General features: G+C 48.5%; 1 protein-coding gene across 5 annotated transcripts; it reads right to left on the bottom strand.

Moving 5' to 3' along the window:
* Positions 1-323: 323 nt before the first annotated feature.
* HYOU1 (hypoxia up-regulated 1) lies at positions 324-25,794 on the bottom strand. 5 transcript variants are annotated; one of them, XM_059930237.1, is made up of 26 exons: positions 25,710-25,794; positions 10,848-10,945; positions 10,514-10,607; positions 10,257-10,335; positions 9,949-10,103; positions 9,750-9,826; positions 9,122-9,303; positions 8,762-8,877; positions 7,444-7,636; positions 7,095-7,229; positions 6,858-6,940; positions 6,638-6,770; positions 6,277-6,464; positions 5,908-6,046; positions 5,311-5,371; positions 5,076-5,155; positions 4,487-4,672; positions 4,171-4,343; positions 4,004-4,091; positions 3,752-3,874; positions 3,473-3,606; positions 3,308-3,392; positions 2,420-2,660; positions 2,278-2,325; positions 1,961-2,011; positions 324-1,827 (listed from the first exon to the last, which is right to left on the bottom strand). In XM_059930237.1, exons 2-26 carry the CDS (start codon positions 10,936-10,938, stop codon positions 1,766-1,768), a joined length of 2,997 nt encoding a protein of 998 aa, XP_059786220.1. In that variant the 5' UTR covers positions 10,939-10,945; positions 25,710-25,794; the 3' UTR covers positions 324-1,765. The 5 variants fall into 5 exon arrangements, with proteins under 5 accessions (XP_059786220.1, XP_059786222.1, XP_059786221.1 ...); XM_059930239.1 differs by lacking the exon at positions 25,710-25,794 and adding an exon at positions 25,561-25,582; XM_059930238.1 differs by lacking the exon at positions 25,710-25,794 and adding an exon at positions 11,918-11,998.
* Between the last annotated feature and the right edge of the window lie 46 nt (positions 25,795-25,840).

Raw genomic sequence — 25,840 nt, 5'->3', positions numbered from 1 at the left:
TGGACCTCTGAACCTCTATGAACTGCTGATTTCTTAATTGTAAAATGAGGTTGTTACCTTAAAAATGGATTATTACCTAAAAATACCTGGAATATAGGGATCCAAATGATGTCAGGGGAAAAATAAAACCACAGTTTTGTTCTCATGAAGAAAAATTACATACATGAATCTCAACTAAGTCCAAAACGTTAATGATGTTTTGGTGGTAGTATTATAGGCAATTTTGTTATTCAAACTTCTACCTTCCAGATTTTCCATTATAAACATGCATTATTTATATTCAAGAAATAAACATATTTTTAAAAAATCACAGCACAAAAAACTGTAGAAAAGAATATTTTATTGAAACAGCTTTTCAATTAACAATGGAGCAAAATACAACTTGACTCAAAGCTGTCCAACCAGCCTCAACTGCTAGTGAAACAACTCAAACATACAGGACAGGGTAGGACACTTGGGTCACATTTCTGCCAATGTGGCAAAAAAAAGAAAAAAAAAAAGAGGAAAAAAACACAAGAGACAGACACAAGCAGGCTCCCCCTTGCCCTGGGAGTTGGGGTGGCAGCCCTGGCTCCTGCTACAGATGGGATCCTGGAGGGCAGGCTGCCCAACATCGGTGTGGTGGGTAAAAGGCCCCCATCCCAGCAGAGCAACACATTAATAAGAAAGGCCAGCCTGTACCCTCTTCCTTCCCCCCACAAGGCCTGCCTCCAATAGAGCGAGGTGGCATTTTTACATTCACGCCATGGTCTCTCCTGCCCCCAGGGTCTTAGGACAGGGGCTCACAGTAGAAAGCACATTTTGGTCAGCCCAGGGGGCCAGGAAATGAGGGAAAGGCTCTGTCTGAGAGGGCAGAACAGGAGCGGAGAGAATGGGGGCAGGAAGTCAAAGGGCCATGGAGTACCAGGCTACTAGGAAGATGCAGTTTTCAACAGTGCTTGCAGGACGCTGGCATCCTGTGCCAGCCACTGCACACGGCTTTCCTAGGCCCAAGAGTCCACAGGTTGGGGAGCTACAGGGTTTTCACACATCTCACTCCCTGGAAAGGCAGCTGGATTCCCTTCTTCACTTTCTCCCTGCCTACTCTGGCCACCAGGGGTTGTACGTGTGGGTGGGAGTCCACCTAGATTGACTTAGGCAGTCCAGATGGAAGGGCTCTGGCCTAGAGGCAGAGGACTGCCGAACTTGCAAGAGGAAGCCAAGGAGACCCACGGGGAGGAGGCATGGGGGCGGGGGTTTTTAGAGAAAAAACCTTGGAGGAGGCAAGAGCACAGACAGGCGCTCAGAAATCAAACCTGGTAACCAAGGCTCTGCAGACACTGGCCTGTGTGGCATTGATCTCGTGGTGGAAGAGGGAGGGAGGGAAGGATGACCAGAAAAGACTGGAGACCCTCTAATAAGCCAGGATTCCCACTACCAGGTCTGTCAACCAACTACCGATGGCCATCCTCTCACCTACCCACAGGCGAAGAATTAAGACCTAATAGTGATTTTTCCCAAACTAGGGCCTGGATGGGTAGGGAACCAGAAGGTGGGATTGGGGAACGGAACAATTTCAGTTTTAACCACAGAACTACTCCAGAAGAACTGGTGAGCTGTCCCTTCCTTCCCCTTCTCCACACCTCCCATCACAGGTGAGAGAAGAGGAACTTGAGCCTCTGAGGGCGGGACCAACCCCTCCCCCAGCCCTTGGTGTTTAATAAATAGAGGTGGTAAGAGAAGGGGGCAGGGACGAGCGGGGAACCCGGGAACTGGGAGGCGGGGGTTATAGTTCATCATTCTTCAAAGTTGGCTTCTGTCCTGTAGGCTGCTCCTTCTGTTCAGATTCTGGTGAGAGTTGGGGGAGAGCAAAGGAACAAAAGCAGGTGAGATGGAGGTAACGGGCCCAGTTCTGGGCAGGCGTCTCCCCCCAGACCCTGCTAGGCTTCCCGGTACCTCCCGTCTCCTGCTCTGCCCTCACCTGCTGCGGGACCCCCTAGCTCCAGAGGTTCAGAGTCTGCCGGTTCAGATCCTGCTTTCGGGAAGGAATGGGTTAGTGTCTGCAAAGGAAGGAAGGGGCTAACGGAGGGGATGGCAAACTTTTTCTGCAAAGAGCCAGATAGTAAATATTTTAGGATTTGTGAGCCACACTAGGTCTCTTTCCATATTTCGTTTTTGGAAATAACCTTCTAAGGCCGTTCATAGCTCAGGGGCCGTCTGCAAAGAGGCTGTACCTGCCAGTTTGCCGACCCCTCGGCTAAGCGATGCCCATATTCCCAATCAGTTTCCCCAACTCACGAGTCTCTTGCTCAGGTTCTGGGATGGGCTTTGCATCTTCAGTCTGGCCTGGAGGGAAACCAGGAGGAAAATGTAGTCCCGGGAAGGAAGGGAAAGCTTCTTGCTGCCCAGTAGCACCTGGAACCAGGCACCCTGCCCTCACCTGCTGGAGGGATGACCTTGTCCCCCTGGTCACTGGCACTGGCATTGAGGGGAGGCTCTGCCCGGGTCCCATTCTTGTCCTTGGGCCGGGGCCGGGGCTTGGCAAACTTGGCCTTATTGAGCAGATACTGCACCTCACGGTCCAGGGCCATCATCTTGGCCTCGATGTCTTTTGAGAGCAACACGGGCTTCTCTGTGGCAGGAAGCTTGGCCTGCTCGGCCACGGTTGCATTCTTCCAGGCCTGGGGGCGAGGACAGGCTCAGAGCCAGCCACGGAAATGGCAGACGCCTCTGTCCCAGGTGAAATACACCCCCCAACCAACCTCAGGCTCTTCCCTCAGACCCCAAATCACTGCTGCCCGTGGCCGTCAGCCCTAGAAGTAAGCAGACCCCTCAGAATGGCATTCGAGGCTCTCCACATGGGAGTCCCAAACTACATGTTTCTGGCTTACATCCTATTACTATGGACTAACTACAGCTGAACCTCTTAATTATTTTCTCCTTATCTCTCCACTTCTGAGCTCTGGTTCAAAAAAAAGAAGTCCCCACGTCCAAAACAGTTTCTGCTTCTCATGACAAGTCATTCTCACCTCCCCAAACCCTGGCCCACTTTCTGCATCCAGCTCAAGTCCCAGCTCCTCAAAGCAGCTTTCTCTAACCTCATGGGGATGGGCTCTGTTGCTCATCTGGTTGACAACTCATGGCTATGACCCTAGTCTGGGACTAATCCAACATGGCCTCAAACGCAACCATCTTCTGCCTTCCAGATTAGCTGCCAAGCCCGGAGGCAGAGGCTGCCAGCTCTCCGTTTCTCCGCATCTCCCACGCTGCCTAGGACAGCCCGCCTCGCCAGGTAAGTCTCCAGGTTAAGTATTTACACGGGGATTACCCAGGTCTCATTGATGACTTTCTCTAACGTTGTCATCTCCACCTCCGTGAAGATCTGGTCCATCTCTGGGATGAGCCGGGCCCCCCTGCAGCCAGAGAGGAGACCATCAGTCCAGGAGGGACAGGGCGGGACTGAATGAGGAAGAAAAGCAAAGGGGCCGCTCACGTGAGGAACATGCTGGAATGGTTGAGGAGGTTATCGAGGGCAGACAGCCGTTCGGGCCACTTCTTGCGCTCTTCCACCCGAAAAAACAAGCCTTGGCACAGCTTCCTCAGCTCGGTCAGCTTCTCCTTCAACATCTGATGGATGTGGGGGAGGGAGAGGGCAGAAGGGTTGAGGGCACATGTCAGCCCTGGAGCCAGCCCTGCATCCTTCGTTATGGCCTCACACCCCAGCTCTCCTCCCTTTCCCATCCGGCCCGCCGTGTCCTGCGAGGTCCCTCACCACCGTGGTGGCCCCAAAGCCCTCATCCTCCAGCCAGGTGGACGCGGCACGGAGTCTCCCAGAGATGTCCTCACGCTGCTCCTCGGTGGACACTTCCTGATACTCAGGCTGGTACAGCTTGTCCTGGGGAGGTGCACAAGAGCGCAAGCATGCAGCAGGCCCTGGGGGCAAGGCTCACGGAGCAGGACCCCCTCCCTGCTCCCCAGCCCCAGACACAGGGCCTGGGGCAGGTGTGCTTCCCAGCCGACCAACCTGTGTCTCAAAGATGAATGCTTCCAAGCTGTTGGCCGCTTTTTCCCGTTCCTGCTTCTCTAGGTCCCGGAGCGTCAGGTCCTGGAGTCTGTGGACAGGGGCGGCAGGCATGAGGGGCTCCGTTCCATACCCTGGGCACCCTCCGCGCACTCGCAGCCTTTACTCACTTCTGGGCCGAGCGGGCCAGCTCATCCTGGGGCAAGTCAGGCAGGTCCAGGACTACCAGCTCCACCCCGATCTCCTCCACCATTCTCTGCTTCCGGGCCGGCTTCTGCTTCTTTTCTTCCTCTGGGGCTGGAGGGACACCCTCAGCCCCTGCCTCGCCCTTCTCACTTGGCTTCTGGGGGGACGAGACCAAGATGTCAGGGAAAGTGTTGGCCCTTCTATCCTCCACAGGCAGGGCTCTGGGGGCCAAGAAGCAAGGCAGGCACCTGTCCCATTAACCGCTGCGTCCAGGCTGGTCTCACTCTGCCTAGAGCTCACCTGGGCCTCGGGCTTTTCCCCGTTGTCTTTCTCTGCGGCCTCTTCTCCCTCAGGGGCTGCATCCCCCTTAGGCTCAGGGGATGGGGGTGGAGAGGTGTCCTCTGTTGGGGCCTCAGCTTCCTCCCTGAGCTCTGCTTGCTCTCCAGGCTCAGCCTTGCTCCCCTCAGCAGGCCCCTCCTCCTCCTCCTGGGAAACAATCACAGACACGCCCACCCACAATAGTCACTAGCAGAGCCTGTGGATCAGGACTGGTTCGGCAACGCCAGGTCCCCATGGCTCTGCTTTGAGGGGCTCACCGCCCATGACACAGCTTGGGGGAGACAGAGGACCACTGTATGGAAATCGGCAGCAGTCTAGCTGGACAAAGGAAAAGCGTTTGGAGATGAGGGTGGGCCTTGGAGCTCAAACACAGGGACGGCTCCGAGTCCAGAGGAGGGTGTGGTGAACTCGGCCTGGGCTGAGAGGAGGGGTAGGTCTATCACATCCTAGGCAGCTGAGATGCCCACTCCAACCCCCTGTCCCTGCTGCCTCCACATGGTCCCACGCACCATCCTCCATGCTCCCTTAGCTCCATCCATCCTGGCCTTACCTGGACAGTGTCAGTACCATTCTCTTTAGTATCTTGTGTGGTGCCACCTCCAAACAGGCTGGAGATGGTGTTGCCAAGTTCTAGAAAAAAGAAAACCCAAAGACTTAAAGGGGACCACAGCATTGACTCCACCCCCAACCCTAAGGGCACGGCCCGCCCACCTCCCCAAAATGCACACAAGTACACCCTGTCACACACACACAAACACAGGCAGGTGTGTGCACACTCATCTTACTGGTCAGAGTAGATTCCTCTTCTGGGCTGTCCTCCACCAGCGTCTCAAACACTGCCTCCACCTGAAGACAGGGATCCGAGGTGAGGAAATGCACACGCTAAGCCACCTCTTCTCCACAAACATCCTGCCTGGCGGGTGACTGCTGAGGCACATCCAAGTGACTCCCAGGTGTGCCGGCCTATTCTCTCACCTGCCTCCTTCTATGGGCTCTTGGATGGAGTCACCGCCACCCCTGGTGATTATGAGCCCTTTGAGGAGGGGACCGTAGCTCCTCGCCTGCCCACCCTCACACTTCTCCACTCAACCGAATGGGCCGCTATTGCCCTAGAATGTTCTGAAAGATATTAACCCCCAGAACCGTTCTTTAAAAACAGGTTCCTCAACCATTCTACAGATCCTGAAACTTGTAACAGCCACGAGCATTTACAGGCTCTGAGACGGTCCATACCGGGTTCCTGGTTAGCTTTGTTTAACCTAAGGTTTACCCAACTCCAGAACCCGTTTCGCTTATCACGTTCTACTACCATGAGGAACTGATCTGGAAAAGGCTGCTGGGGCCTGGGCCCCCGCCCTGCACACGGGGTCTCCTGCTCTCACCCTGTCTAGGCTGAGCACGCCACTCTCATCCAGGTTGAAATGAGCCTTGATACCCTTTGACTCATAGTCGGGATACTTCTTGAAGCTCTCACCCACACCTTTTAGCTTCACTGTGGTCAGATTCTGGGAGCCAAATACCCTGCATGGGGAGAAGAGAGCCATTAAGGGGAGCCCCCCCAGCTCTAGCCTACACAGCCTCCCAGCACGAGATGCGGGACCCTCCCCGAGGACACCCTCGGGATGGAAGCTCCTCCCGGAGGAGAAGCTCAGCCCAACCCCCAGACCAAGCCCACAGCCTGCTTCCCCTGTGTCACCCTCCGACCCCAAACCCTCCCTCTCTGGAGCCCTCTCCCTGCCCCACCCCCTCACCGAAGATCCTCAGGCCCCAGGAAGCCCAGGTCACCATAGTTGATGTGGAAGTCGAAGTCATGGTTGTAGCGGTTAAAGGTAATGACTTTGCGTTGAGGGTAGGGCCCCATCCGGCCGAAGAGGACACGCTTATTGTGCTTCAGGCTTCGAACTCCAGGCTCCTCCTCCACTTCCCTCGTGAACTCCACCTACACGGCAGGCAGAGGGGAGGGGTACGCTGGAGAAGCAGAGGAGGGTCTTGGGGAAGAAGGGCTGGGAACACCAATGGCAGGAAGACAGACGGACAGTCTAGAGCAGACAGGGGAGATGGCCCTGGAAGAGGTAAAGGGAGCCTGTCACCCCGTCCGACAGGCTTACTCACCAGGATGGGGTAGATCACCGCCTCTCGGACAACAAACGGCTTCACCTTGAAGGCTTTGCTGAGCGCCGCTGCCTGGTACACAGCCCCCACGGCGGCGGCCTCGTCGGCGTTGATGTTCTTGCCCAGCTCCTCCCTGTGAGCATCCCAAGCCTCAGCACCATCCACCTGCAGCTCCCAGCCCGGCCCGCCTCCCCTCAGCCCTCCAGCCCCCCACACTCACTTGCCCACAGCCTTCAGCAGCACCTCCTGAACTCTGGGGACCCGAGTGGCCCCACCCACTAGGATGACCTGCTCAATCTCATCCTGCAGGGGGAGAAAGAATGGGAGATGGGTCAGCACGAGTTAACCCTCCTCAGCACTGACTGCTCCCTGACGTTCCTGCTCCCTCCTTCCTGCCACCTCATCGCTTTCTATCCCACCTGCCTCCCCTCCATGCCCTCCTCGACGACCCCCTCACCAGCTTCATCTCGGCACTCTGCAGGGCCTGCTGCACGGGCCCAGGCACCCGCTCAAACAGGTCTGCACACAGCTCTTCAAACTCTGCCCGAGTCACCTTCGCCTTGAAATCCACATCGTCCATCAGGCCCTCGATCTGCGGGAGGATGAGGAGGGTCAGAGTTCTCACCCAGGTCCTGCTCTCTGAGTGAGCAGGTCAGACACCAAGGGAACAGGACTTTGGGAGGATGGAAGGAAGCACAGGAAAAAGGGATGGGCCACACCAGGCACAAGGAGTTTAGCTCAGCGTGGCGGGATCCTCCACCCTCTGGGTGGGGAATATTTGCCCTCAAGCAGCCACATGTGAGCACCTGGGCCATGTGATCAGCATTGGCACTCAGGATGGTCTTGAGTCGATTGGCCTCACGCAGCAGCTTGGCCATAGCGCGGGGGTTCTCCCGCACGTCCTTCGCTCTCTGGCCCTTGCGCTGCTCGTTGAAAATCCCGGCCAGGTGCTCACGCAGCCGGAGCTCCATCTCCAGGCCCCCCAGGGTGCGGTCAAACCTGTGCAGGAAAGGGAACAGGGAAAAGCATGAGGAACACACAGGACTCCTTCACCTGCACAGAACCTGGCCTTCACCCACATGGCTGACACCTCACGGCGATAAGCATCTGCCCGTTCATTCAACTGTACCTACTGGGCATCAAACTACGTATTTGTCTCTGGAGATGCAACTGTGAGAAGAAAAAGACAAGACAAGCCCCCTGCTGTCAAAGAGTTTATAATCCAGCAACCAGATAATCATACAAATGTGAAATTTTAACCATCCTATGTGTTATGACAGAGAGTAAGACAACGCCACTAAACATATATATGGAAAATCTCAGCTATTTAGAGAGGTCAGGAAAAGTTCTGTGAATAAGTGATGCTTGAGCTGAAACCTGAAGGATGAGTTGAGGTTAACTAGGTGAAGAGGAAAGAACATTCTAGACAGAGGGAAAAGCATGCATAAGAACTGTGAGGTGAGAGAGAGTGCGGTGTGTAAGTTCCATGGAGAGCAAGGATGGCTGGAGCTCAAAGAGCAAGAGGCTCAGGGTCAGAGCCAAGCAGGAGGAGCCTGGGAGCACAGAGGCACAGCCTTATAGGCCAAGGCAAAGGTTTGAAGCCACTGTAGGGTTTTTAAAGAAACGAGATACAGTCAGGTTGGCATTTTGAAAAGAACCCTCTGGCTGAAATGTGGAGAAAGAACTGGAGGGAGGCCACACTGGCAGCAGGGAGATCTTCAATTCTTCAGGTAAGAGGCGATGGTGGTTTGGACTAGCATAGAGGCAGTAAAGATGGACAGGAAAGAATGGGTTCGTGAAATAAGATAACGCCAGTGATAAGTAAACTGGGAATGACAAGAACAAAAAAATAATTGAATCTGACACTCCACATATGGCCTATGGCCGTGTGGGTTTCCTTAGAAGCAGCTTGGGACGTTCTCTGCCCTTCAATCTTCCCAAACTGTCCTCCCCCAATTTCCATCTACCCCTTGCTCTTCAGGAGAGGTACCCTATGAGGACTGATGCTTTAACCAGGAGAGCTTTCCTGCAGGGAGCAGGAAAGTGAGGCAGCTGCCCCTCTGAGAAGAAACTCCTGACCCGAGGGTATCTCAGCAAGCAGCCCTCCTCCCAGCACCCACTTACCCCACTCCCCGGATCTGCAGCTGCGGCTGCATCCCTGCATCCTTAGTCTTCACTGTCTGGTAGGTCACGATGGTACACACAGTGCTGCCTGCGCCCATGTCATAGAACATGATATTCTGTAGAGACATCAAGGCCACTGTCACAGGAACCTTATTCAACTCCAGGGTGCGTGCCTCCCTGCCTGCAAGGGGCTGCACCAACTCTCAAATGAAAGCCAAACAGCTCCAAAAGGGGTTGAGGGCTGTTGCCTCATTTTGTCAAGGGCCAGCCATAGAAACAAGATGCAAAACGAGCCAAATGGCCTCCATCATCAGACTCAGCCACGCTGCAAGTCTGGTCAGCAGTTCCTCCCTGGCTCACCTGGGCAGTGCTGTTGATATCTTTCCGGCGGAAGACACCATAGCTGAGGGCAGTGGCAGTGTTGTCGTTGATGAGCTGCAGCACTTTGAGGCCAGCCATGCGCGCAGCCTGCAGCACAGCTCGGCGCTCAGCCTGATTGAAGAAGGCTGGCACGGTGATCACTGCATCCTTGATGGGCTGCTCTACAGGGGACAACAGAACAGAGTTCCCACCAGCTTCACACCTTAGAGGAGGGATTCCCAGTCTCAGCACAATTGATGTTTCGGGCCAGATAATTCTCTCTCTCTTTTTTTTTCTTGGTGGCACTGTGCGGCATGCGGGACCTTAGTTCTCCCACCAGGGATCAAACCCGTGCCCCCTGCAGTAGAAGCATGGAGTCTTAACCACTGGACTGCCAGGGAAGTCTCTGGGCCAGATAATTCTTTGGTTTGGGGGGCAGGCCTGTGCAGTCTAGGATGTCTGGCAGCACCCCTGGCTTCTACTGGGTAGATGCCAGAAGCAGTAGCTCCCCAGTTGTGACAACCAAAAATGTCATCAGACGTTGCCAAATATTCCCTGGGAGGCAAAATTACCTCCATTTGAGTCCCTAGGGAACCTGGCTCCCACTGGCCCCATCTTGGCCGCTCACCTGCAAAATCTTCAGCCAGAGAACGGGAGTAATTGAGAAGCATGCTGAGGACCTCCTCAGGTGAGAACTGCAGCTGCCTGGGGGAAGGAAGCAGTTAGAGGCAGGGAAAGCCAGGCATCGAGGCAAAGACAATGGTGAGCACATGCAATGGGGACCCCATCAGGCCCGCTGAGCCCACCCTTCCCAGCAGGGCACTCACGGGCTGATTTGGAAGTACACAGTCTGCCTCTGTGGGTCGAAGCCCAGCTCATGCTCGGGGAAACGAGCTCTGTAAAGGGCTACGTGGGGGTTATTCTCCTGCTTCCCCAGGAGGTGCTGGAAGTATCGCAGCGTAGCCTTTGGATTCTTGATGGCCTGAGAGGAGGTAAAGAAGAAGCAGAGTATTAAGCTCCAAGCTGGCCATCACTACTTCCTACCTCAGAGATCGATCAGGGAACAGACTCTGGGGTCTGTTACCTCCTCTCCTCTGCCCACTGCTTCTGGGAAGGGGGCGGGCTGCTAGCTCACCATGCTTGCTGCACTGTCTCCAAAGAATCTTTCATTTTCTTTCACGGTCACAGTCACTGGGGTTTTCCTCCGGGATTCCCTGTGGAAAAGAGACAATGGGACCAGGTGCCTATGGCAGGGTGTGTTCTCAGGAGCCTCAACACCCCACATACAATCAATCGTGCAGACACCAAAGTCTGCTGAGGGCACTACGAAGAACACACTGTGGCTTGGGGCGCAGACTCCCTTTCCCCACCCGACCCTGCGGCCGCCCTCACTTGTTCAAGACAATCTCCATGGGCACTCCAGGTTTGACAATGGCCACCTTCATTGACTCACTGCCCAGGTCCACAGACATCACTGCCAGCGTGTCTGAAGGGGAAACAGATTTGTCAATTAGCCCCTCTTCCCCCAATTCCTGAGGCCCCGCTAATCAAAGCACACTTCTTTCCATGGAGAAAGTAAGACAGCAATAGACAAAGAAAAAGGTCTGGGTCTGGCAACCTAAGAGTCCAGAGTTTCCCACCACCAGCTTCTTTCCCCCTTCCCACCATGTATCATCCAACATTCACTCGTTTAAATTTCTTTTGATGCCTCTGTTGGGGTACACACCACTCAGTGCCAACAGGTCTGCCAAGAGCACAGCCATCAAGGCCCAACAGGCTAGCCTCCTCGGCCTCTGCCTCCTGACGGTGGCTGCCATTGTGTCTCTGGGGGAGGAGAAAAACAACACTTGTAACTGGATGCCCTGAGTGAAGGAGGCAGAACCTCATCCAGAACAGAGCTTTAAGATTCATACCTACTCCCTCCTCACCCAGGGCAGAGCAGTCTACATCCCACCCCCTCCCTCCCAATGAGAACCAAGCACTCTCAGCATTCTCAGAAGTGCCCACACAAAGGCCCAGGTGAAACAGCAGAGATCCTGGCCGCCAGCCACCACATCCCTAAATAAACGTAACAGGACAGGAGAAAGGAGACCAGGGCCTTCCGTCCACAGCATAGGCAGCAACTGGCGCACCCCAGCACTGTTCCTGCTGTCAGACACCTGGGGTGCGGCCAGGGATCCCCGCCCAGGACTCAACTACCTTCCTACACCTGGAGCTCCCCTGCTGGCGGGGAAAGCCGGGCCGGGCCTGGACGGGAACTGAGAGATAGTGACGTTGGGGGAGGCTGGGATGGAAGAAGGGCCTGTCTCATCCTCAGCATCCCTTCGGGTTGTCCCGCCCGCTCCCCTTCTCCATCCCATACCAGGCCCCGCTGCCTACTCAGACGCTGTGCCTGGAACGGTAAGGTTCCGCGCCGTTGGGTACCGAGCAACCCGAGTTCACCTAAGCCTCACCAGCCGAAGACGGCGGCTCCCACTCCCGGAAACGGGTCCCGGTCCACCCCTAAGACGTGGGGGCGCCCCGGGGACCGAGATGCAGGGCCAAGCGCACTGGCGTTTGTGCGACCCTCACTACCACTACCGGCCCGCCCCCGGAGCTAGCACGTTGCCTCCTCTAGGAGGGGTGGCCGGTCCCCATCGCCATCCCCACCCTCGCTACCTCTTGCTTCCGCTCCTGTGGCCCCAGCTCTGGGAAAAACGCGGCGGCGGACGGACCCACGAGGCCAGCAGCGCGCCCCTCAAGCCCGCGCCCTTCACAACTCCCCTCGGTTTGCAAACTGTTACATTAGCCACCAACCTCCCGGCGGCGTCTCGCGCACCAGCCGGCCCCGGACGCGGCGTGCGCTCATTGGAGCCTCCGCCGCCCGGCCCTGCGCCGCGGGCCCGGCCCCGCCCCCCGCCGCCGCGGCGCGCGTTCCCATTGGGCCACGTCCTAAGCCCGCCCCCTCCTCCGTCTCCGGCCGCTACCGGGGAGGCAGCGGAGGGGCCAGTCAACCAGTTGGAGGAAAACTGCCGATGCTGGCCGTGGATTGGCCCACGTCACGCGGCCCAGCGTCAGTCCCGGTGCGCTCGCGGGACTTTTCCGGCCGCGGCGCTGGATGTCTGACTCCCCGGGTCGGGAGTGACCGGTCCCTGGAACGAGTCGGCGCACGAGCGGTCCCGCGCTCGGCCCTATTCTTCTGGTCACCTGGGAGCTCCGGCCGAGGGGCAGGAAGGATCGGCATCCCCTCCGCAGCCACGCGGAAGAGGCGCTTGCTTGTTGGTCGGTATTGGCTTTGGCTGGAAATCAGAGAATGGCTGCGCTTCTGGCTCAGTCCACCTCAACCCCGCTTTGTTTCTTTGAGGAAACTAAAGCCACCAGAGGAGAGATATTCGCTGATGGGTCGGAGATAACGCTTGTGTTCGTGGCAGAAGTTGGCCTGGACTCTTTAATTTGTATGAGAAGGAATATTCCAAACTGCAAATCGCTACACACAAGAGACGCTTTTAATATTTGTGAAGCTGTAATTGGTTAAGCACAGATGCACCACCTCCTGTTTCTCCTCCATTAAAGCTTGTGCACTTCCCTTTTTTTCTGAATTAAAGAACCTCGGGCAGGTATTGGCGCTTCTCACTTCCCTTTCTGTACTTTGCAGTCCCATAGAAATATGCACGGTCCTTAGAGCACTTTCTTTTCCCAGTTTTACTGAGATGAGCGCACTTTTCTTAAACGTGATATCAGTCGCCTCTCTCACGAAATCGACGCCTGGCCTTCCTTCACAGAAGGTTCTCGTGAAGGCCCTGGCTATGACAGCCAGGGCTTGGTTAAGGAACTCTTATCTGTTCCTTTCCCTACATTTTTTATGAGGCTTAGGGAGAGAGTCTGGTGTCTATGCTTAGAAGATAAACCTACTGGCAGTACCAGGGAAAGGTCTATTTTCCTTCCCTTTAAGAACAGTTCAGTGTTCAGGTAGCAGAGAAATTGGTAGAAATAGAAATTCGCTTAAAACGGTTTAATTACACAAATAATACACAAATGTAATTTTTTTTTTTTTTAAGGCAACGCTGTGTAGCATGCAGGATTTTAGTTCCCCAACCAGGGTTGGAACCCGCGCCCCCTGCATTGAGAGCACAAAGTCTTAACCACTGGAGCACCATACACAAATGTAATCTTGAAAAAAGTTCCAATATTCTAGATAAAGCTAAATCCCTTTGATAATATCCACAACCTTACTCTGTCTGAGGTATCTGCTGTTATCAGATGTGTAACATTTCAGGCCTTTTCCTCTGTATTTACATATATGTGTTTTGAAACATGTAGCTGTTGTCTTTTTCTAAATGATAAAATGTTATACAATTAGATTGTTTGCAACTTGCTCTCTTTTTTTTTTTCGGTAACTCACAATAAATCATGGAGCATTTTCCATACCAGTACATAAAGATTCACCTTGTTTACTGCTATAGAACATTCTATAGCATGGGGGTTGTTTAGCCATACTGATGAACACAGAAGTTGTCATTTCAGTTCCACAGAGAAAGATTTTGTTTCTCAATAACTGACTCTACTTTTGACCAGCTATCCAGTAGGGTAGATTCTTTCCATCCCTTTCAGAGTATGCATTTTAACATTTATTGGCCCTCTGTCGTCTGAAAGCATTGTGCTAGGTGCTGGGATTCCAGAGATGGGGACGACCTTGTCCCTTCCTTCAGAGGAGTCAGTCTGTTGGGAAACAAGTATGTTCATGGTTTCATGCACTTATTAAAAACCTGTTGAATGACTTAATTGGAAGAGTAAGAAAGTCAGTCTCCCCTGCTCCTAAGTGAGCTCCCACTCCCAGAATACCCTTGGTGGGAGCACAGTTTGCTGCAGCTACGCTTCTCGACCTGGGTGTCTGTCCCCCTGGGACGTGCAGCAGGTGCAAGTGCTCTGGGAAGTCACCTGTTTTGTTCTCTGACCAGAGAAGAGAATAGCATTTCACAAGGGCAAGTTGTAAAACAATGGGAAATTTTTAATGTAAAACACCTGATTTAGATTAACTAAGACAGCTGACTCCACTAGTTCTCCAGAATAACCTGTAATAACATTTGAGGACTACATCCCTTCCCCCACACTGTGTAGAAACCCAAGGGAAGAAAGTTGCCATCTTGCAGAACATGTGCCAAACTGACAGAAGACTAAAATGAACATATTAGCCAGAGCACATTCATACATTATAAACCATGCACATTATGTTATGGGCTGAGGGCAATGTTGATTATGGCGAACATAATCCAGGAGAATTTAAAAAATTTGTTGTCACCCAGCAACCCCATTCTTAGGTGTATATCTAACAAATGTAGAGACTGTTTATAATAGCTTAATTCATAAGGGCCCAAAATTAAATACTACCCAAATGCCCATCAATAGTTGGATAGATAAATAGTGGTAGATTCACACAATGGAATTCTGTACAGCAATGAAAACAATTGGTCTACTATTACATTCAACAACTTAAATGAATCCCACAAACAATATTGAGTGAAAGAAGCCAGAAGCCAAAGAGCACACAGTTTATGACTTCACTTGTATAAAGTTTAAAAACAGGCAAAATTAAGTTACAGTGATAAAGTTGGGATGGTGCTTACCCTTTCAGGGTAAGAAGAGGGCGTAGGGCAGGCTTTTGGGATGCTGGTTGCAGTGGCTTTGGGAAAAGTCAATGGATTGTAGTATGTACACTTTTCTGTTTGCATGTTATACTTCAATAAAAAATTTAAAAATTATTTTGTATGTGTCACACAAAGGACTAGAGGGTTTGATTTTACTGTAAACTTAGGCAGGAGAAGCACCAGGATAAGTTGTTTTTTTTCTATTTTTATAAAAATGTTTTTAGAATTACAAAAGAAATGTCTGGTTATTGAAGAAAACTGGAGGAACATAGGAAAAACAAAGAATAAAAGCCACTCGAGATAGCCTCATTCACCAGAGGGCAGACAGCAGAAGCAAGAAGAACTACAATTCTGCAGCCTGTGGAAGGAAAACCACATTCACAGAAAGATAGACAAAATGAAAAGGCCGAGGACTTTGTACCAGATGAAGGAACAGGATAAACCCCCAGAAAAACAACTAAATGAAGTGGAGATAGGCAACCTTCCATAAAAAGAATTTAGAATAATGATGGTGAAGGTGATCCAGGACCTCGGAAAAAGAATGGAGGCAAAGATTGAGAAGATGCAAGAAATGTTTAACAAAGACCTAGAAGAATTAAAGAACAAACACCCAGAAGAATTAAAGAACAAACAAACAGAGATGAATAATACAATAACAAATGAAAAATACACTAGAAGGAATCAATAGCAGAAAAACTGAGGAAGAAGAATGGATAAGTGACCTGGAAGACAGAATGGTGGAATTCACTGCCGTGGAACAGAATAAAGAAAAAAGAATGAAAAGAAATAAGATTGAAAAGAAATGAAGACAGCCTAAGAGAGCTCTGGGACAACATTAAATGCAACAACATTCGCATTATAGGGGTCCCAGAAGGAGAAGAGAGAGAGAAAGAACCCGAGAAAATATTTGAAGAGATTATAGTCGAAAACTTTCCTAACATGGGGAAGGAAATAGCCACCCAAGTCCAGGAAGCGCAGAGAGTCCCAGGCAGGATAAACCCAAGGAGAAACACGCCGAGACACACAGTAATCAAGTTGACAAAAATTAAAGACAAAAATTATTCAAAGCAACAAGGGAAAAATGACAAATAACATACAAGGGAACTCCCATAAGGTTAACAGCTGATTTCTTCAGCAGAAACTCTACAAGCCACAAGGGACTGGCACGATATATTTAAAGTGATGAAAGGGAAGAACCTACAACCAAGGTTACTCTACCTGGTGAGGATCTCATTCAGATTCAACAGAAATCAAAAGCTTTACAGATAAGCAAAAGCTAAGAGAATTCAGCATCACCAAACCAGCTCTACAACAAACACTGAAGGAACTTCTCCAAGTGGGAAACACAAGAGACAAAAAGGACCTACAAAAACAAACTCAAAACAATTAAGAAAATGGTAATAGGAACACACATATCGATAATTACCTTAAACGTGAATGGATTAAATGCTCCAACCAAAAGACACAGGCTCGCGGAATGGATACAGAAACAAGACAGCGTATATAAGCTGTCTACAAGAGACCCACTTCAGACCTAGGGACACTACAGACTGAAAGTGAAGGGATGGAAAAAGATATTCCATGCAAATGGAAATCAAAAGAAAGCTGGAGTAGCAATACTCATATCAGATAAAATAGACTTTAAAATAAAGAATGTTACAAGAGACAAGGAAGGACACTACATAATGATCAAGGGATCAATCCAAGAAGAAGATATAACAATTATAAATATATACGCACCCAACATAGGAGCACCTCAATACATAAGGCAACTGCTAGCAGCTATAAAAGAGGAAATCGACAGTAACACAGTAATAGTGGGGGACTTTAACACCTCACTTACACCAATGGACAGATCATCCAGAGAGAAAATTAATAAGGAAACACAAGCTTTAAATGACACAATAGACCAGACAGATTTAATTGATATTTATAGGACATTCCATCCTAACACAGCAGATTACACTTTCTTCTCAATTGCACATGGAACATTCTCCAGGATAGATCACATCTTGGGTCACAAATCAAGCCTCAGTAAATTTAAGAAAACTGAAATCGTATCAAGCATCTTTTCTGACCACAATGCTATGAGATTAGGAATCAGTTACAGGGAAAAAAACGTAAAAAACACAAACACATGGAGGCCAAACAATACGTTACTAAATAACCAAGAGATCACTGAAGAATTCAAAGAGGAAATCAAAAAATACCTAGAGACAAATGACAATGAAAACACGACAATCCAAAACCTATGGGATGCAGCAAAAGCAGTTCTAAGAGGGTAGTTTATAGCAATACAAGCCTACCTCAAGAAACAAGAAAAATCTCAAATAAACAATCTAACTTTACACCTAAAGGAACTAGAGAAAGAAGAACAAACAAAACCCAAAGTTAGTAGAAGGAAAGAAATCATAAAGATCAAAGCAGAAATAAATGAAATAGAAATGAAGAAAATAATAGCAAAGATCAATAAAATTAAAAGCTGGTTCTTGAGAAGATAAACAAAATTGATAAACCATTAGCCAGACTCATCAAGAAAAAGGAGAGGATTCAAATCAAAAAAATTAGAAATGAAAAAGGAGAAGTTACAACGGACACCGCAGAAATACAAAGCATCTTAAGAGACTACTACAAGCAATTCTATGCCAATAAAATGGACAACCTGGAAGAAATGGACAAATTCTTAGGAAGGTATAACCTTCCAAGACTGAACCAGGAAGAAACAGAAAATACGAACAGACCAATCACAAGGAATGAAATTGAAACTGTGATTAAAAATCTTCCAACAAACAAAAGTCCAGGACCAGATGGCTTCCCAGGTGAATTCTATCAAACATTTAGAGAAGAGCTAACACCCAACCTTCTCAAACTCTTCCAAAAAATGGCAGAGGAAGGAACGCTCCCAAACTCATTCTATGAGGTCACCATCACCCTGATACCAAAACCAGACAAAGATGTCACAAAAAAAGAAAACTACAGGCCAATGTCACTGATGAACATAGAAGCAAAAATCCTCAACAAAATACTAGCAAACAGAATCCAACAACACATTAAAAGGATCATACACCATGATCAAGTGGGATTTATCCCAGGGATGCAAGGATTCTTCAATATATGCAAATCAATGTGATACACCATATTAACAAATTGAAGAAGAAAAACCATATGATCATCTCAATAGATGCAGAAAAAGCTTCTGACAAAATTCAACACCCATTTATGATAAAAACTCTCCAGAAAGTGGGCATAGAGGGAACCTACCTCAACATAACAAAGGCCATATAGGACAAACCCACAGCAAACATCATTCTTTTTTTTTTTTTTTTTGGAACTCCTTTATTTATTTATTTATTTATTTATTTTTGGCTGTGTTGGGTCTTCGTTTCTGTGCGAGGGCTTTCTGTAGTTGTGGCAAGCGGGGGCCACTCTTCATCGCGGTGCGCGGGCCTCTCACTGTCGCCGGCCTCTCTTTTTGTGGAGCACAGGCTCCAGACGCGCAGGCTCAGTAGTTGTGGCTCACGGGCCTAGTTGCTCCTCGGCATGTGGGATCTTCCCAGACCAGGGCTCGAACCCATGTCCCCTGCATTGGCAGGCAGATTCTCAACCACTGCGCCACCAAGGAAGCCCCCCAAACATCATTCTTTTTTTTTTTTTTTTTTAAAGAAATTCACATTCTTTTATTTATTTATTTATTTATTTATGACTGTGTTGAGTCTTCGTTTCTGTGCGAGGGCTCTCTCTAGTTGCGGCAAGTGGGGACCACTCTTCATCGCGGTGCGCGGGCCTCTCACCATCGCGGCCTCTCTTGTTGTGGAGCACAGTCTCCAGACGCGCAGGCTCAGCAATTGTGGCTCACGGGCCCAGTCGCTCCGTGGCATGTGGGATCTTCCCAGACCAGGGCCCGAACCCGTGTCCCCTGCATTGGCAGGCAGACTCTCAACCACTGCGCCACCAGGGAAGCCCCCAAACATCATTCTTAATGGTGAAAAACTGAAAGCATTTCCTCGAAGATGAAGAACAAGACAAGGATGTCCACTCTCACCACTATTATTCAACATAGTTTTGGGAGTCCTAGCCACGGCAATCAGAGAAGAAAAAGAAATCAAAGGAATACAAATTGGAAAAGAAGAAGTAAAACTGTCAGTGTTTGCAGATGACATGATACTATACATAGAGAATGCTAAAAATGCCACCAGAAAACTACTAGAGCTAATCAATGAATTTGGTAAAGTTGCAGGATACAAAATTAATGCACAGAAATCTCTTGCATTCCTATACACTAACAACGAAAGATCAGAAAGAGAAATTAAGGAAACAATCCCATTCACCATTGCAACAAACAGAATAAAATACCTAGGAATAAACCTACCTAAGGAGGTAAAAGACCTGTACTCAGAAAACAATAAGACACTGATGAAAAAAATCAAAGATGACAAAAACAGATGGAGAGATATACCATGCTCTTGGATTGGAAGAATCAATATTGTGAAAATGACTCTACTACCCAAAGCAATCTACAGATTCAATGCAATCCCTATCAAATTACCAGTGGCATTTTTTACAGAACTAGAACAAAAAATCTTAAAATTTGTATGGAGACACAAATCTACAAACAACAAATGCTGGAGAGGGTGTGGAGAAAAGGAACCCTCTTGCACTGTTGGTGGGAATGTAAATTGATACAGCCACTATGGAGAACAGTATGGAGGTTCCTTAAAAAACTAAAAATAGAATTACCATATGGCCCAGCAATCCCACTACTGGGTATATACCCAGAGAAAACCATAATTCAGAAAGACACATGCACCCCAATGTTCATTGCAGCACTATTTACAATAGCCAGGTCATGGAAGCAACCTAAATGCCCATCTACAGACGAATGAATAAAGAAGATGTGGTACATATATACAATGGAATATTACTCAGCCATAAAAAGGAACGAAATTGGGTCATTTGTTGAGACGTGGATGGATCTAGAGACTGTCATACAGTGTGAAGTAAGTCAGAAAGAGAAAAACAAACATCGTATATTAACGCATATATGTGGAACCTAGAAAAACGGTACAGATGAACCGGTTTGCAGGGCAGAAATAGAGACACAGATATAGAGAACAAATGTATGGACACCAAGGGGGGGGATAGTGGCAGGGGGGTGAGGGGGTGGTGGTGGGATGAACTGGGAGATTGGGAATGACATGTATACACTGATATGTATAAAATAGATAACTAATAAGAACCTGCTGTACAAAAAATAAAATAAAATTCAAAAAAAAAAGAATAAAAACCACTCACAATTCCATTTTCTAGATTAAATCACTTATAGTATTATAATGTATATCAATCGATACACACTCTTTTAACAGGTTCCTATGTCATATTTTTCCCCTCCAGAATTTTCAGTGGCTATATTTATGGAATTGTAGCATAGAGAAATACAATATTTAATTACCAAGGACTTACCTGGTGGCACAGTGGTCAAGAATCCGCCTGCCAATGCAGGGGACACGGGTTCGAGCCCTAGTCTGGGAAGATCCCACATGCCACGGAGCAACTAAGCCTGTGTGCCACAACTAGTGAGCCTGAGCTCTAGAGGCCATGAGCCACAACTACTGAGCCTGCATGCCACAACTACTGAAGCCCACGCACCTGGAGCCCGTGCTCTGCAACAAGAGAAGCCACTGCAATGAGAAGCCCGCGCACCACAACGAAGAGTAGCCCCCACTCGCAAAAACTAGAGAAAGCCTGTGTGCAGCAACGAAGACCCAGCGCAGCCAAAAATAATAAATTAATTAATTTTTAAAATTACCAAAATTACTATTTGACAATTAAGATGTTCTCTGTACTGTTATAAAATTGCAATGGACACATTTATTGATAAATTTTTATGTAACTCTATCCCTTATAATCTACCTAGGATAAATTTCTAAAAGTGGAGGGCTTCCCTGGTGGCACAGTGGTTGAGAATCCGCCTGCCAATGCAGGGGACATGGGTTCGAGCCCTGGTCCAGGAGATCCCACATGCCACGGAGCAACTAAGCCCGTGCGCCACAACTACTGAGCCTGCGCTCTAGAGCCTGTGAGCCACAACTACTGAAGCCCGCGTGCCTATAGACCATGCTCCGCAACAAGAGAAGCCATGGCAATGAGAAGCCCGCACAGCGCAACGAAGAGTAGCCCCTGCTCGCTGCAACTAGAGAACACAACTAGAGAAAGCCCATACACAGCAACAAAGACCCAACGCAGCCAAAAGTAAATAAATAAATTTATAAAAGTGGAAATGTGGCCTTAAATTCTGGTTTTTAGGCATTTGATACATATTGCCAAATTGCCCTCCAGAAAGGTTTACCAATATGCACTCCCCAACAGCAGTGGATGACAGCCCCTGTATCCTTACTAACATTAGAATATTAATTCATTTTTAAAGTCTTGGTGGGAATTCCCTGGTGGTCCAGTAGTTAGGACTCTGGGCTTCCACTGCAGGGGGCACGGGTTTGATCCCTGGTTGGAGAACTAAGATCCCGCAAACTGCATGGCATGGCCAAAAGGAAAAAAAATAAAGTCTTGTCATTATGAGGGGCTTTTTTCTTTTAATATTTATTTATTTATTTTTGGCTGCATTGGTTCTTAGTTGTGGTGCACGGGCTCTTCTTTGCAGTGTGCGGGCTCCATGGCACGTAGGCTCTGTAGTTGTGGCACGCGGGCTCTGTAGTTGTGGCGCGTGAGCTCAGTGGTTGCGGCGGCACGGGGCTTCTCTCTAGTTGCAGCGCGTGGGCTCCAGAGCGCACGGGCTCAGTAGTTGTGGTGCGTGGGCTCAGTAGTTGCGGCATGCAGGCTTAGTTGCCCTGTGGCACATGGGATCTTAGTTCCCCAACCAGGGATTGAACCCGTGTCCCCTGCACTGGGAGGCAGATTCTTAACCACTGGATCACCAGGGAAGTCCCGGCATTATAAGTTTTAATAAAATGACGGGGGGTGATGAGGACACAAAGGCTTAGGAACATTTCTCAGCTTGCATTGAGATGGGGATTATTATGTGTCAAGGAGAGAAAACAAGACTTTTAGGGTTCTTGAATTCTATGACTTCATGATCACATAGAAAAATGACTCAGACTTATGAACAAATATATGGACTTGAGTGCTCTTTAAAAAATAACTGATCACACAGAATACAGGGCTTTGGAGTCTGCAGACCTGGATTTGTCTGTGAACCCCACTACTTCCTACCTGTGTGACTCTAGGCAAGTTGTTTAGCTCTCCTGAGCCTCAGTTTCGACATCATTTAAAGAGGCATGCTGGTATGTGCCTCACAGGGTTGGTGTCAAAATTAAAGAAGGCGGTAGGGACTTCCCTGGTGGCACAGTGGATAAGACTCCACGCTCCCAATGCAGGGGGCCCGGGTTCAATCCCTGGTCAGGAAACTAGATTCCACATGCATGCTGCAACTAAGAGTTCGTGTGCCACAACTAAGGAGCCTGTGTGCCGCAACTAAGGAGCGGGCGAGTTGCAACTAAGGAGCCCTGGAGCCACAACTAAGGAGCCTGCCTGCCGCAACTAAGGCCCAGTGCAAATAAATAAATAAATAAATGAATAAAAAAGAGCCTGTTTAGTGGTTCTTCTAACTTAAAAAAAAAAAAAAAGAAGGTAATAAAGTGCTTTACATAGGGCTTGGGACGTCCTAAGCACCAAATATACATTAGTTAACTTTTTTATTGTTTTTGGTTTTTGTCTAGAGAAATAAAACTAAAAGATGTGCACTATTGCAGTGTTAAAAGCTTGGTTAAGTGCTTTGCCAAGTTCATGGGGAATTTCTCTTTTTGTAGGCTAGATTTTCACAATCAATAATCAGTTAATTGCTTCTTTCTCCTGTTTCATGGTAGCCTTGGAGCCCTGGACTCTCTTATACTGTAAGACCTCTGAGTTTATTTTAGGTTGACCTTCTTGTTCCTAAAGTGGAAACTGCTGCTAGCCTTTTTAGGGGCTAAGAGAAAAAAAACAGACTGTCCAGTAGTCTAGAAAATGGTTTCTCCCAGAGAGCCAGATGAGGGGGGGAAATGATAGAAAATAAAAGCTTGCAGCTAGCGCGAGTAGTGTTCCTGTTCTGCTCTAGTGGAAATGACTGTTGTACATCATGGGCTGCAGTTGGCTGAAGGGCAAAAGAAAGGGCATTGCTAGGCAATTCTTGATTCTGAGTTGTGATCTCTTTAATTTCAAGCTAAAGACTTGAGTTGCTTCTTCATCTTTAGTCTCCTCAGAACTCCAGTTCTCAGTATGCAGAACTGTAAGTGAATCTGTATACTCGATCATTTTCTGTGTAGTCAGCCTTCTTATCTTCCTCACTATACTGAAGTTCCTGGATTCAGACAAGCATAATTAAAAGTTAAACCCCGGTGTGTGTTCTGACAAGTGTGGCCTAGCTTTACACCCCAGCAAACCATTTAATTAAAGGTTAGGGAACTGAAGAACTCTTGTTTTATTTCCAAAGGACTTTGATGTTTTTGCCCAGAGAGAATCACCTGAACCTCTTTGAGACTCTGTTTCTCATCAGAGATAATGATACTTCTGCAGATGGTTGCTATGAAGAATTCATGAAAAGTGAAAGCACTTTGTTATGTATCATTCACTACATGAAATTAAGGACTGGTATCCAGAAAAGATGAAGACTCTAATTCAAGAAGATACATGCACCCCAATGTTCGTAGCAGCACTATTTACAATAGCCAAGACACGGAAGCAAACTAAATGTCCATCGACAGGGACTTCCCTGGTGGCCCAGTGGTTAAGAATCGCCTTCCAATGCAGGGGACCTGGGTTCGATCCCTGGTCGGGAAACTAAGATCCCACATACTGCGGGGCAACCAAGCCCAAGCGCCACAACTACTGAGCCCATGCGCTCTAGAGCCTGCAAGCCACAATTAGAGAGAAGCTTGTGTGCCGCAACGCAAGACCCCACCTGCCACAACTAAGACCTGACACAGCCAAATAAATAAATATTTTAAAAAAATGTCCATTGGCAGATGAATGGATAAAGATGTGACATATATACACACACGCACACATACACACACACACACACACACACACACACAATGGAATATTACTCAGCCATAAAAAAGAATGAAATCATGCCATTTGCAGCAACATGGATGGACCTAGATTATCATACTAAGTGAAGTAAATCAGAGAAAGATAAATATCATATGATATCATTTATATGTGGAATCTAAAAAAAGATACAAATGAACTTATTTACAAAACAGAAATAGACTCACAGACATAGAAAACAAACGGTTACCAAAGGGAAAAAGGGGGGAGGGATAAATTGGGAATTTCGAGTTAATAGATACACACTACTATATATAAAAGAGATAAACAGCAAGGACCTACTGTATAGCACAGGGAACTATATTCAATAACTATAACGGAAAAGAATCTGAAAAAGAATATACGTATATACTGAATCACCTTGCCATACACCTGAAACATTGTAAATCAACTATACTTCAATTATAAAAAAGAAATTAAGGGCTGGATACTGTCAGTCCTGTTTATGTCTTTCCCTATGGTGGTGGTCAAACTCGCCAGGAACAGTTAGTACTGAACACGTATTGGTCAAAAAGAGGAAAGGAAGGAAGGCAGCAAGTCTGAAGAGGTGCCATGGGTCCTCTTGTGGGCCAGTTATCTGCCTGTGTACCCCCATCAACAAGAAGATCCAGTGCGCATGGGCCTTACCAGGTTCAGACATCAAAGGAAGATGCTGAGCCTCTATCATTGGACAGTAGGGGGAGCACGCCGCACATCAGCAACAAAGATGCCATTCTGCTGTTCACATCTCTTTGCTTTCACTTTGCTTCCTTTAACATATATTATCCATAGTCTTAACAACTGACATAACATACGATCTAAAAATTCTAATGAATAGTACAGAATACGCTCAGCAGGTGAAAGCTGGTCCCATCTACTCCCCATTTGTGCTTCTGCCCGCGGATTGAGATCCTGAACTAGTTCCAATACCTGTGTGACAAAGCAGAAAGAAATCTGGGCTGGAAATCAGGCAATCTGTGTGCCTTCCCCTCATTTATTTCTTTAGACAAATGGACACTACCTTTCCCGTCAACAAGACCAAGGAGAGGAGGTGATAAGAGGAAAATCATCCACATTCATTGCTTCAACCAAACATGGAGTATCTACCAGGCTCTGTTAGACCTGGTTCCTGGTAACCAAGATACAGGCCCTACTCTCTGGGAACTCCGGGTAAGGAATAAAGAGTAAAATGCTCTGAAAACAAAAAGCTGTGGGGGGTAAGGATGCAAAAATGAACTTCACAAATACTAACCACATGGCCACTTTTTCATATGCATACTATCTCAAATGACTGTGTCACTCCTGTTTGTAGATTCCTGTGGCACACAAACAGTACACCTGCAGTTTTCCACGTGGACAGCTGGTTTAGCCCGAGTTGGGACTGGTGGGTACCATGGAGTGTCTTAGACACCACTCATTAAATCACTCAGTGCTCAGAGCTGCGGCTTCAAGGCTCTTTGCTGTGCTCTGCTTACGTGCCATACCCTGCCACTATGGCAACGAGAGAAAGGCCAGGTTCTTGGAATTCCTGCCCCATCAGTATTTCCCAGCTTCCTTAAGAAACATGTTTTAGGTGCCCATTACATGCCACGCGCTAGAGTTCACAATCCGTATCTGGTGGCAGACACAAACCTCTAACTTCAATTCTCCTCTTCTACAGCCGAAAAACCAGTTTCACATACACGGGTTCATTTAGGCCTCAAAACAGTCCTATGAGGGCAGAAGATAATTCACCTAGGCACAGCGGGTTACAATTCACAAAGCGCGTGACATTTGATCCTCATCTTGATCCCTCATTGCCTGCGAATTTAATAAAGGACGAAACTGATGCTCAAAGAGGTGAAGGTCTAGCTCTTAACAAGCATTTCAGCCAGGGCACTTACAGAGCCGGCAAAACCGCAAAATACGGAGCGAGTGGCGGGCTGGGGACACTGCCTCAAGCTGCGGCGCGCACTCTCCCAGCAGGGGGAAGCTGTCAAGGCGACTGGAGAGCGCCTGCGCACCCAGGCTCCAG

Source organism: Balaenoptera ricei, chromosome 8 (assembly GCF_028023285.1).
Source record: "Balaenoptera ricei isolate mBalRic1 chromosome 8, mBalRic1.hap2, whole genome shotgun sequence".
Lineage (NCBI taxonomy): Eukaryota > Metazoa > Chordata > Mammalia > Artiodactyla > Balaenopteridae > Balaenoptera > Balaenoptera ricei.
The sequence above is the reverse complement of the archived record's forward strand: the minus strand, read 5'-3'. Positions and strand labels throughout refer to the sequence as shown.

Bases quoted from the DNA above. Each gene is read 5' to 3' on its own strand.
- HYOU1 (XM_059930237.1), bottom strand. From the start codon at position 10,938: ATGGCAGCCACCGTCAGGAGGCAGAGGCCGAGGAGGCTAGCCTGTTGG. The intron at 10,608-10,847 runs GTGTGTACCCCA...TTTCCCCTTCAG, and splicing joins AGACCTGTTGGCACTGAGTG to ACACGCTGGCAGTGATGTCT. The intron at 3,875-4,003 runs GTTGGTCGGCTG...GCACCTCCCCAG, and splicing joins CATTCATCTTTGAGACACAG to GACAAGCTGTACCAGCCTGA.